The 13563-nt window shown below is 45.5% G+C and overlaps 1 protein-coding gene across 1 annotated transcript in view; it reads left to right on the top strand.

Moving 5' to 3' along the window:
• Window positions 1-13408, top strand: part of LOC121844702 (endophilin-A1-like) — a 48199-nt gene extending 34791 nt beyond the window's left edge. The window contains exons 2-6 of the mRNA XM_042315116.1: window positions 3319-3387; window positions 7042-7114; window positions 7382-7525; window positions 8159-8292; window positions 13166-13408. Coding sequence (XP_042171050.1) covers window positions 3319-3387; window positions 7042-7114; window positions 7382-7525; window positions 8159-8292; window positions 13166-13375 — 630 coding nt within the window. The 3' untranslated portion in view covers window positions 13376-13408. The remainder of the gene's footprint in view (window positions 1-3318; window positions 3388-7041; window positions 7115-7381; window positions 7526-8158; window positions 8293-13165) is intronic.
• The last annotated feature ends 155 nt before the right edge of the window (window positions 13409-13563 follow it).

The raw sequence follows: 13563 nt of genomic DNA, 5'->3' as shown, positions 1-13563 counted from the left end.
TGTGAGTCAGTTGTGTGTACTTTTACCTATTCTACAGGATGTCATGCTGCTATGCCCTGGGGTGCTGTGAGTCAGTTGTGTGTACTTTTACCTATTCTACAGGATGTCATGCTGCTATGCCCTGGGGTGCTGTGAGTCAGTTGTGTGTACTTTTACCTATTCTGTGTGCTCACTGTGTGAAGTCCTATCCACAACACTGCAGTCACTAGTGACGTCACTGCTTGCACCTCCAGGTGACTGCTTCAAGGCCACTTCGCATAACTGACAGCATTAAGTCATTGGCTCTCGTGTTCATTTCAGGCTTTTTTCACGTTTACTATCATGATCTTGTCCAGGGGGTAGAACTGAGCGATTTCCCCTCAGATAGGCCAGCTGCAATGTCAAAATTGTCTATATTGTAAAAATTCCTGAAAACAAGAAATGCTTTTTAGTCTTAACGCACTGCTAGCCCTAAATTAAGGTTAGAAGTAGGTATAAAATCGGATTTTTCAAATCTGTGTCGACCAGCTCCACTTCATTCCATTTCCTAGTGTTCTTACTGTATGTCCCTCACTCCAACATGCCTTTTCGTTTCCTCTAATTCTCTGTTCCTCTTTTTCTCTGTTCCCCACCTCTGGATCTCTTAGTACTGATAACACTACCTATTTTTGTTTTGTCTCTCCCTCTTTCTCCCATCTCTCTAATTATCCTCTCTCTCTCTCTCTCTCTCTCTCTCTCTCTCTCTCATTCACTCACTCCAGCCGTCCCCTATCCTTGCCAAGTGCTATCTTGGGACAGGGCCACTTGCACACCATCCTCCATTTTGGCTCTGTCCTGCAGCAGACACTCCATTCTACAGTGTAGATCAGGAAAGTGCTGCAGTGACGGGGACACAAGCAGACCGTATACACCGTTTCTCCAGCCCACTGACATAGACGCGACTCATCCTCAAAGCGACTCATCCTGTGTCTCCTTAGAGAAGCAATGGGTCCCCATTGGTTCTGCGTGATAGAGTCGCTTTTCATCTACAGTAATTAGGTTCTAATGGCCAGACTTCCTGCTTTGCCGGGCAGAGCCCCTATTGTGCCAGTCACTGTTAGCTAAAGCTGTGCTCCATTTCCTGTGTCTCCTCTCCCCTGCATCTTATTCATAAACACTTCATGAGTTGGGTTTGGACACACACCGTCGTCGTATGCCGATCTCTATAAACCATCTGCCAATGTGTGCTCCCAATGTGTGCTCCCAATGTGTGTGCTCCCAATGTGTGCTTAACTGATATTTCAATCAACGGGATGTTTCTATCGAGGGAACATTTGATTATCTGCTTTTTGTGTGTGTGTGTCCAGCAGGGGAAGCGATGAAGGCTGCAATGTGCAGTCATGGGAAGTCACAGCACTGGGGTGGCAGACAATCCATACACACACCATATCTGTATCCCATCTTATGATACCTCTCAATACGGTACATGACGTAGTTAAGGAGCATTAAGATACAGAATTACTTCACCTATTTATAGTCCTGTGGAGAAATGCAAGTGGCGTCTCTCTCGCTCTCTTTCTGTCTCTCACTTTCTCTCCTTTCTCGCTCTCGCTCTCTGCCGAAAACATCTTAAAAGCCCTAAACTCCAATAGATTTGCAAAATCTATGACAAGGGTCGGCCAATGTTGTTCTGACCATGATTGAATTGGTGATGTTCTGTGAATCGTGTTGTAGGATTGTCCTTGTAGTAATGAAATATGAGATTGGTACATGATGTCTGTCTGGCCTGACGCACACACACACAAACACAAATGCCCTGTTATGGAGGGCTTAACATTCTGATGCCCGCCCTGTCTGTACCCTGCTCTCAGCCTCCGTGATGTGACACACTGCCGCATATTATTACATATCATTGACCTCCATTTTAGGACTGACAGCGTCACTGGGCTGGCATCACTGTCAGCATCACTGTCCTCTATCCGGAGATGATGATGACACAACCGCACTGCGAAAGAGTCAGAGGCTCTCTCTCTCTTTCTTTCTCTCTTCCTCCCTCCCTGTCTCTCCTGGGTTTGGCCTTTGATCGTTGTGGATGTGTCTGGTATTCCAGGAAGTAGCAGCCAGCGGCAGAGGAAACAGGAGTGGGGGAAGGAGTGAGGAAGGGGGAGAGATTTGGGAGCAGGAGACACAGCCAACGAGCTGAACCAGGCAGGTGCCTGTCTCCATGGCAACAACCGGCAACTGTTTCACGGAGGACTTAAAGATTTCTGAGTGATGTTAAGCAGAAACTGATGACAGAAGAAGGTCTTTGCTCACTTCCTCTGTGTCTGTGCGTGTTCTCTGCATAGCAGGAAGAATTTAGTGTTGTTTTCACCATCTCCTCATGAGTAGGATAAAAGCTGATTTTTAGAGCCCTTGTGCCTTCAATGAATTAGTTCCTCTCTTAATACAAGTTATATCAGCGTCTCTCTCTAGTAATCTTTCTATCTTGTTAGTCATTTTCCATCTGGTATGATACAGTCTCGTAGGAGCACTGCAAATTCCCACTCTCCCTAAACAAGCTTGCTCACAGCAATTGATCCTTCAGTCACAAAATTGACTTCTCCTTAATTCCCTCATCTCTCATCCTGCCCTCTGTGAGCTGCTCGTCTGGCCTGGATGTGTCAGATTGTAGGCCTCCTGGGCACCAGGTTACGTCACAGGCTGTGGTTGTGGTGACTGACTTTATATCACAAAGCCTTGAATAAGACAGCTCCTCTAACGAGTCTTTTTGGTGTGTGTGTGTGTGTGGAGCTGTAAACTGCCAAGGTTAATCTGATATGTCTCTCTTCGTGGTGTCCTCTTAATTAGAAGATGAACAGGGGTCACAACCTTAGTGTTAGTGTACACTGATGACAGAGCAGACATGAGACAGCAACAACATGCAAGACACTGGCTCATATAGACACAGCACAAAACAACAGGAGGGGGGTAACCAGGAGGGTAAATAACTAGCTAGGAGAACGATTTCTGTTCAAATAGTTCAATGTCTGGAAATTATTCACTGCGTGTTTTGAGAGACTGGCTGATTACAAAGGTAGCTGAAAATGAAATGAATGTGCTTTTGTCCAGCTACTTGAATAGTAAGACTTGATGAATAATTACATTAGTTGTGAATTGAATTGTACACCCTGGGGAGTTTTCCATTTCAGTGTCCAACGTGGAAGCTATATTGACTGAAATACAAATGAATTTGCCGTATATTCTGGTTTTGGTATCTTTGACATTTGATTCCATCTTTGTTACATTCACCTATCGTCTTGAGGTGCAGAAAGTTTTTAAATGATATTAACCTTGACATGTTTTTGTGTCTTCTTGCAGAGGGTGAGTGAGAAGGTTGGGGGAGCAGAGGGGACTAAACATGATGATGACTTCACTGAAATGGAGAAGGCAAGAATTCTCTCTTTCTATTTCTCTAAGAATCCTCTATTTCTCTAAGAATCCTCTTTCTATTTCTCTAAGAATCCTCTCTCTATTTCTCTAAGAATCCTCTCTCTATTTCTCTAAGAATCCTCTCTCTATTTCTCTAAGAATCCTCTCTCTATTTCTCTAAGAATCCTCTCTCTATTTCTCTAAGAATCCTCTCTCTATTTCTCTAAGAATCCTCTCTCTATTTCTCTAAGAATCCTCTCTCTATTTCTCTAAGAATCCTCTCTCTATTTCTCTAAGAATCCTCTCTCTATTTCTCTAAGAATCCTCTCTCTATTTCTCTAAGAATCCTCTCTCTCTATTTCTCTAAGAATCCTCTCTTTCTATTTCTCTAAGAATCCTCTCTTTCTTCTTCAATATTACAATGTTGTCATGAATGAGCCCATTCTCCCAAGCCTTGTTCATTTGTGTTAGAAACTATATCCTCACCACTCCCATAGTCCTATTGTATTACATTGTGCACTGCACATTTACTTTTTTTCAATAAAAGAGAGACATTTATCTCAATTTAAATGCCTTGGAAAAATTCTTATGAAACTGCTTCTAGAAAGTGGGAAAATGAAGTGTGCGTGCGTTGTGATTGGGGAGAGACCAAGCCAAAACCATCATTCTGTAGTGTAGTGTCTTATTCTAGACAGCTGGGGAGGCTGAGTAGTGTATAGCAGAGCCATGCATTTAAATATAGGGCTCTGGCGAATAGTAGTGTGAGGTCTGTGTTGAAGAAGGCAGAGAGCTGGCATATCTGACCAGCATCAAGTGGGAACACAAAAGTAATCTTCACCAGCTGTCAGCTTTGTGTGTAGTCTCTCCTCCACACATCAGAGTAAAGCCCTTCATGTTCTGTCCAGGCATGTTGTCTCTCCCTTCACACTACAGAGTACAGTTCTGTTCTGTCCAGGCATGTTGTCTCTCCCTCCACACATCAGAGTAAAGCCCCTTCATGTTCTGTCCAGGCATGTTGTCTCTCCCTCCACACTACAGAGTACAGTCTCTTCATGTTCTGTCCAGGCATGTTGTCTCTCCCTCCACACTACAGAGTAAAGCCCCTTCATGTTCTGTCCAGGCATGTTGTCTCTCCCTCCATACTACAGAGTAAAGCCCCTTCATGTTCTGTCCAGGCATGTTGTCTCTCCCTCCATACTACAGAGTACAGTCTCTTCATGTTCTGTCCAGGCATGTTGTCTCTCCTCCATCTACAGATGTTACAGTCTCTTCATGTTCTGTCCAGGCATGTTGTCTCTCCCTCCACACTACAGAGTACAGTCTCTTCATGTTCTGTCCAGGCATGTTGTCTCTCCCTCCACACTACAGAGTAAAGTCCCTTCATGTTCTGTCCAGGCATGTTGTCTCTCCCTCCATACTACAGAGTAAAGTCTCTTCATGTTCTGTCCAGGCATGTTGTCTCTCCCTCCATACTACAGAGTACAGTCTCTTCATGTTCTGTCCAGGCATGTTGTCTCTCCCTCCACACTACAGAGTACAGTCTCTTCATGTTCTGTCCAGGCATGTTGTCTCTCCCTCCATACTACAGAGTACAGTCTCTTCATGTTCTGTCCAGGCATGTTGTCTCTCCCTCCATACTACAGAGTAAAGTCTCTTCATGTTCTGTCCAGGCATGTTGTCTCTCCCTCCATACTACAGAGTACAGTCTCTTCATGTTCTGTCCAGGCATGTTGTCTCTCCCCATACTACAGAGTCCATGTTCTGTCCACATGTTGTCTACAGAGTACAGTCTCTTCATGTTCTGTCCAGGCATGTTGTCTCTCCCTCCACACTACAGAGTACAGTCTCTTCATGTTCTGTCCAGGCATGTTGTCTCTCCCTCCACACTACAGAGTACAGTCTCTTCATGTTCTGTCCAGGCATGTTGTCTCTCCCTCCACCTTCACACTACAGAGTAGGCATGTTGCCTCCCTTCATGTTCTGTCCAGGCATGTTGTCTCTCCCTCCACACTACAGAGTACAGTCTCTTCATGTTCTGTCCAGGCATGTTGTCTCTCCACTCCACACTACAGAGTACAGTCTCTTCATGTTCTGTCCAGGCATGTTGTCTCTCCCTCCACACTACAGAGTACAGTCTCTTCATGTTCTGTCCAGGCATGTTGTCTCTCCCTCCACACTACAGAGTAAAGCCCCTTCATGTTCTGTCCAGGCATGTTGTCTCTCCCTCCACCTCCACACTACAGAGTACAGTCTCTTCATGTTCTGTCCAGGCATGTTGTCTCTCCCTCCACCTCCTACAGAGTAAAGCCCTTCATGTTCTGTCCAGGCATGTTGTCTCTCCCTCCACCTCCACACTACAGAGTACAGCCCCTTCATGTTCTGTCCAGGCATGTAGTCTCTCCCTCCACCTCCACACTACAGAGTAAAGCCCCTTCATGTTCTGTCCAGGCGTGTAGTCTCTCCCTCCACCTCCACACTACAGAGTAAAGCCCCTTCATGTTCTGTCCAGGCATGTTGTCTCTCCCTCCACACTACAGAGTACAGCCTCTTCATGTTCTGTCCAGGCATGTTGTCTCTCCCTCCACACTACAGAGTAAAGCCCCTTCATGTTCTGTCCAGGCATGTAGTCTCTCCCTCCACCTCCACACTACAGAGTAAAGCCCCTTCATGTTCTGTCCAGGCATGTTGTCTCTCCCTCCACCTCCACACTACAGAGTATAGCCCCTTCATGTTCTGTCCAGGCGTGTAGTCTCTCCCTCCACCTCCACACTACAGAGTAAAGCCCCTTCATGTTCTGTCCAGGCATGTTGTCTCTCCCTCCACCTCCACACTACAGAGTAAAGCCCCTTCATGTTCTGTCCAGGCATGTTGTCTCTCCCTCCACCTCCACACTACAGAGTAAAGCCCCTTCATGTTCTGTCCAGGCATGTTGTCTCTCCCTCCACCTCCACACTACAGAGTACAGCCCCTTCATGTTCTGTCCAGGCGTGTAGTCTCTCCCTCCACCTCCACACTACAGAGTAAAGCCCCTTCATGTTCTGTCCAGGCGTGTAGTCTCTCCCTCCACCTCCACACTACAGAGTAAAGCCCCTTCATGTTCTGTCCAGGCATGTTGTCTCTCCCTCCACCTCCACACTACAGAGTAAAGCCCCTTCATGTTCTGTCCAGGCGTGTTATCTCTCGCTCCACACTAGAGTAAAGCCCCTTCATGTTCTGTCCAGGCGTGTTATCTCTCCCTCCACACTACAGAGTAAAGCCCCTTCATGTTCTGTCCAGGCGTGTTATCTCTCCCTCCACACTACAGAGTACAGTCCCTTTATGTTCTGTCCAGGCGTGTAGTCTCTCCCTCCACACTACACAGTACAGTCCCTTCATGTTCTGTCCAGGTGTGTTATCTCTCCCTCCACACTACAGGAACCAAAGCCTTCCTCCTCCTTCTGTGTTTTCTCTCATTCTCTCCATCTTTTCTCCTTCTCTCTTCCTCCCCTACACCCCAGCTCTCTCTTCTGTCTTTCTGCCTCAATCTCCTGCTTCTCTCTCCTCCTCCCTCACCTCTCTCTATCTCTTTTCTGTCTTAATCTCTTTCTTCCCTCTCACCCCCCCTGTCTTTTCTGTCTCTGTCATAATCTCTCTCTCCTTTTTTAAATATATATCTCTCTGTGTGGGTTGTAGAAGGTGGACACCACCAGTAGGGCGGTGATGGACATTATGACCAAGACCACTGAGTATCTGCAGCCCAACCCAGGTGAGAGACACGTGCCATGGCTGGTCTCAAATGGCACCCTATCCCCTATATAGTGCACTACATTTGACCTGAGCCCTATGGACCCTGCTGAAAATAAATGCACTGTGTTTTGGTCAACCCTTTTTGATAGATTTTTATTTAATTGAATAAATTATACGCATGACAAACACCATAATCAAGCACATGTTTAAAAAGTAAACTTGTACGGCAAGTTTGATTTGATTTAATTGATTGAGTGATTCATGAATGAATTGTTTGCGTGTAAAGCCTCCAGAGCCAAGATGACCATGATCAACTCCATGTCTAAGATGCGTGGCCAGGAGAAGGGTCTGGGCTACATCCAGACCGAGACCGTCCTGGGAGAGTCCATGCAGAAGTTTGGCAGGGAGCTCGGGGAAGAGTCCAACTTTGGTAAGTCACTTTGGCGGTACTTGCCTTCTAAATAGTAGGCTTCTGGGTATACGGAAATATAACGTTGTATAGGATGTGACATTTCTAAAATGTTGTATATTTTAAATGCCAGGATGTTATACTCATGTAGTCTTTTCATCAAGTAGAATTCGCTGCACACTATTGAAGAGAATCCTCTCTTTGCACTTGTTTGAACATGTTTGACAGCAGCTCAGAATAGGGGACTCGCTCTACAAAAATGTACGAATGACGGGGAACAAATGCGATTGCGCATTTGATGATGCCTTCTCAGTATGGATGAGTAGTATGTTGAAATGCTAACGGTTGCTTACTGCATACCTTTCTACTAAACAGTATGTTCTAAACAGTATGTAGTACTATTAGTACCCAGTATGTAGTTTTAGTTAGTAGTAGGCCAGACCGATTTCGATCACCGCCATTGTCTATTTATAATGGTGCTGATTGCTAGACTGCCCCCAGATTTGTTTGTGCGGCCTTGCCGACTCATAAGACCAAACAAACAACGGAGCGGGCTAGCTTAGCGCATAAACAACATTGATGTGCAAACTCCTCAACTTGTCTGAAGGAGATGGAGGAGTACATGTTGTTATATTATGCCCCTGTGTGTTCCAGGCCTGGCTCTGATCGATGCTGGGGAGTCCATGCGTGAGCTGGGGGAGGTGAAGGACGCTCTCGACATGGAGGTCAAGCAGAACTTCCTGGACCCGCTGCAGACCCTCCACGACAAAGACCTCAAGGAGATTGCGGTGAGACTGGATTTATTCATTTTATTTGATATTTTATGCAACATTGAGACCCAGACTGGGGGAAAGTAAGGCTGCCTGGTAATACAACATGCCCAGAAACTATAGGCTACTACACCACTATTTAACATTGCTGCATGTCAGCCACGAATTGACTGGAAACCGGGTGGTTTACCCTCCAAATTGCTTTGTGGTTTGAGGAGAACACTTACATTTTGTCAAGACGGAGATGAGTGGCCGAAACCGAGGTGCGCATGGACAACAGTGGATGAATCAATTCAGGCTACAAGTGTAGGCCAAATGACAATGGTAGAATGTCATTACAATACACACAGGTGTTTTTGTAACAGATGTCTCTTTCAATTCATCAAATTGCGGGTGCACAGAGCACTGTTGGGGTTTGGACGAATGTGTGCAGGTAGGCTACAGGAGCGCCTTGGTTAAGTGACTGTTTGACAATCAGATGAAAACATGACTGGTTGTGTTTATGCCACAATTAGAAGACATAGGCGTGTCCATAAGGCTGGGGAAGCTGGGGAAGCTTTCCCTTAAGTACATTTGAAGTAGCTTCTTTTTTTCTTTTAACTGTAGATTGTTTGACATCTCATAGCCCGCAGTCGAAGGGCCCGCAGTCGAAGGGCCCGCAGTCGAAGGGCCCGCAGTCGAAGGGCCCGCAGTCGAAGGGCCCGCAGTCGAAGGGCCCGCAGTCGAAGGGCCCGCAATTTGGGCAAACACCAAATAGATGATTGTTGAGTTATGACTATCAGTGAGAAGAAGAGAGACCCAGTCAGGCATATCGCAATATTTAAAAATACAATTACAGAAAAACTGTTTGGAAAAAAAATGGCTGTTGCTGTAAAGAGATGACAATGAAAATACTCACCTGTCTTTTAGTTATCAAAATTCATAACTTATTTGAGTGAACAGTAGCGAGAACATCAGCCATATCCCGGTGAGTTGTGCATATTCAGTCTTTGTCATTGAGTCAGTAGCACTTTTTTGTTTGTTTTTGGACAAACATTTCCTCCTTCAGGTTGTATTCTTGTCTCCCCTTCCCATAGGCCGATTAGATGGATCAGACAACATCCTTTTTATTGATATGTTTGTCAGTGTCAGCAGAGTAGGCTACCCTGCAATTTTTGTAGTATAGGTGTCTCGTACCGGTAAGAAATTAAGTCAACCCTGGACCCAGGTCTCTTTTTTGAGTGAGTACTGCATTTACAAAAATCCCTACATACAAAATACAAGGATAACAAGAACAGTGCACTCGCATGACATCACAAGGCAGACATAATAGCAAAACTGCATAACAGACATAACACAATAACAGCATAGCAAGCTAGACACAACACCACAGTAACAACATGGCAAGCTAGACACACCACCCTACCACCCTAGTAACATCACGGCAAGCTAGACACACCACCCTAGTAACATCACGGCAAGCTAGACACACCACCCTAGTAACAACACGGCAAGCTAGACACACCACCCTAGTAACAACACGGCAAGCTAGACACACCACCCTAGTAACAACACGGCAAGCTAGACACACCACCCTAGTAACAACACGGCAAGCTAGACACACCACCCTAGTAACAACACGGCAAGCTAGACACACCACCCTAGTAACAACACGGCAAGCTAGACACACCACCCTAGTAACAACACGGCAAGCTAGACACACCACCCTAGTAACAACACGGCAAGCTAGACACACCACCCTAGTAACAACACGGCAAGCTAGACACACCACCCTAGTAACAACACGGCAAGCTAGACATAACATGGTAAGCTAGACCGATGTACCGTTAATTTTCTATGTCCTTAATGAGACACATTGAAAGTCATTGCATACATTACAACATACAACTCAAATCCTAGTCATGTTGAAAGCAGACCAGGAAAATGTTAATTTAAAAAATGTAACGTTAATGCCAACGTTGCACCTTTATATGCACTTAAATAAGTTTAGTAACATTTACATACCCTACATTATTCATCTCATATGTATACGTATATACTGTACTCTATATCATCTACTGCATCCTTATGTATCCTTAAGTAATACATGTATCACTAGCCACTTTAACTATGCCACTTTGTTTACATACTCATCTCATATGTATATACTGTACTCGATACCATCTACTGTATCTTTCCTAAGCTGCTCTGTACCATCACTCATTCATATATCTTTATGTACATATTCTTTATCCCCTTACACTGTGTATAAGACAGTAGTTTTGGGGGTGTTAGTTAGATTACTTGTTGGATTATTACTGCATTGTCGGAACTAGAAGCACAAGCATTTCGCTACACTCGCATTAACATCTGCTAACCATGTGTATGTGACAAATACATTTTGATTTGATTTGACAATCACTTCATCTAGACATTGACATCAGTTGGATAACTCCTAATGCTCAGTCAATGTTTACTGCCCTGGAGGGAGAGGCAGCATGTTTACTCTACTCTCTCGTTGGAGTTGCCCAATACAATTACATCCGTCTCCCTGCCAGACCACAGAATCAATACTCAGCTAGTAAAGTTTAGATTCTCGGAGAGCTTCATTTAGACTTTTTTGTTCTAAGGGCAGAGGGAAAATCAACTCTGGCATACTAAAAGTTTATAATTAACTCTGAATAATCATATGCCTGAAGGTGTCTGATACGGGTAAGCATTGGTGATGGCACCACCTTCAGATTATTTCGGAAAAACTGACCACGACTCCATTTTGTTGCTCCCAGCCTATAGACAGAAACTAAAACAAGAAGCTCCCGCGCTCAGGTCTGTTCAACGCTGGTCTGACATCTGATTCCACGCTTCAAGATTGCTTCGATCACGTGGACTGGGATATGTTCCGCATTGCTTCAAACAACAACATTGACGAATACGCTGATTCGGTGAGCGAGTTCATTAGAAAGTGCATCGACGATGTCGTACCCAAAGCAACTATTAAAACATTCACAAACCAGAAACCGTGGATTGATGGCAATATTCGCGCGAAACTGAAAGCGCAAACCACTGCTTTTAATCCAGGCAAGGTGACCGGAAACATGACCGAATACAAACAGTGTAGCTATTCCCTCCGGAAGGCAATCAAACAAGCTAAGCGTCAGTATAGAGACAAAGTGGAGTCGCAATTCAACGGCTCAGACACGAGGTATGTGGCAGGGTCTACAGTCAATCACGGATTACAAAAAGAAAACCAACCCAGTCACGGACCAGGATGCCTTGCTCCCAGGCAGACTAAATAACTTCTTTGCTCACTTTGAGGACAATACAGTGCCACTGACACGGCCTGCTACCAAAATCGGCGGACTGTCCTTCACTGCAGCCGACGTGAGTAAAACATTTAAACATGTTAAACCTCGCAAGTCTGCAGGCCCAGATGGCATCCCCAGCCGCGCCCTCAGAGCATGCGCAGACCAGCTGGCTGGTGTGTTTACGGACATATTCAATCAATCCTTATCCCAGTCTGCTGTTCCCACATGCTTCAAGAGGGCCACCATTGTTCCTGTTCCCAAGAAAGCTAAGGTAACTGAGCTAAACGACTATCGCCCCCGTAGCACTCACTTCCGTCATCATGAAGTGCTTTGAGAGACTAGTCGAGGACCATATCACCTCCACCCTACCTGACATCCTAGACCCACTCCAATTTGCTTACCGCCCCAATAGGTCCACAGACAACGCAATCGCAACCACACTGCACACTGCCCTAACCTATCTGGACAAGAGGAATACCTATGTGAGAATGCTGTTCATCGACTACAGCTCAGCATTCAACACCGTAGTACCCTCCAAACTCGTCAGCAAGCTCGAGACCCTGGGTCTCGACCCCGCCCTGTGCAACTGGGTACTGGACTTCCTGACGGGCCTCCCCCAGGTGGTGAGGGTAGGTAACAACATCTCCATCCCGCTGATCCTCAACACTGGGGCCCCACAAGGGTGTGTTCTGAGCCCTCTCCTGTACTCCTTGTTCACCCACGACTGCGTGGCCATGCACGCCTCCAACTCAATCATCAAGTTTGCAGATGACACTACAGTGGTAGGCTTGATTACCAACAACGACGTGACGGCCTACAGGGAGGAGGTGAGGGCCCTCTGAGTGTGGTGTCAGGAAAATAACCTCACACTCAATGTCAACAAAACAAAGGAGATGATCGTGGACTTCAGGAAACAGCAGAGGGAGCACCCCCCACCCATCCACATCGACGGGACAGGAGTGGAGAGGGTAGTAAATTTTAAGTTCCTCGGCGTCAACCTCAGGAGGCTGAAGAAATTCGGCTTGTCACCAAAAGTACACAAACTTTTACAGATGCACAATGTATCACTAGCCACTTTAAACAATGGCACTTTTATATGTTTACATACCCTACATTACTCATCTCATATGTATATACTGTACTCGATACCATCTACTGCATCTTGCCTATGCCGTTCTGTACCATCACTCATTCATATATTTTTATGTACATATTCTTCATTCCTTTACACTTGGGTGTATAAGGTAGTTGTTGTGAAATTGTTAAGTTAGATTACTCGTTGGTTATTACTGCATTGCCGGAACTAGAAGCACAAGCATTTCACTACACTCGCATTAACATCTGCTAACCATGTGTATGTGACAAATAAAATTTGATTTGATCTGATGTGGCCGGGAGCTCCGGTCATGTTGCTGGCATATGCCTGTCCAATCTGAGGTCAGGGGTTGTTTCAGGACTGGGCCATGAGTTTAACTGGGCCAAGCTGAGCTGGACCAGCACAGTACGGTTTGGGTTGGTACGAAAAGGATGAAGTTGTCTAACCATTTGGAGGGATCCCTGTCTAACCTGTCACTCTTATCACCCTTTCTTCCTTCCTCTCCTCGCAGCATCACCTGAAGAAACTGGAAGGCCGCCGTCTGGACTTCGACTACAAGAAGAAGCGTCAGGGCAAGGTGACGGACGACGAGATCAAACAGGCTCTGGAGAAGTTTGACGATACCAAGGAGATTGCTGAGCTCAGCATGTTCAACCTGTTGGAGAGTGATGTAAGGAATATGTTTCTACCGTTACACACACACTGTGTGGGAAGTAGGTAGGTGTGTGTGTGTGTGCGCGCGCGATGACCCACCATTGACACATGAGCACCATGTTTTCCTCCTGTACTGTAGGTTCAGTGTGAAGTGGTGAACTAATTAATAAATGCAAGTATACTGTTTACCTGTGGGTCTAAGCACTAAATATCTATATTGCTAGTAGTGTAGTAAGCAGCAGTAAGTAGTAAGCA

This window comes from Oncorhynchus tshawytscha, unplaced genomic scaffold, assembly GCF_018296145.1.
Source record: "Oncorhynchus tshawytscha isolate Ot180627B unplaced genomic scaffold, Otsh_v2.0 Un_contig_10559_pilon_pilon, whole genome shotgun sequence".
Classification (NCBI taxonomy): Eukaryota; Metazoa; Chordata; class Actinopteri; order Salmoniformes; family Salmonidae; genus Oncorhynchus; species Oncorhynchus tshawytscha.
Note: the sequence above shows the minus strand (reverse complement) of the source record. Positions and strands in the feature narration are given on the sequence as shown.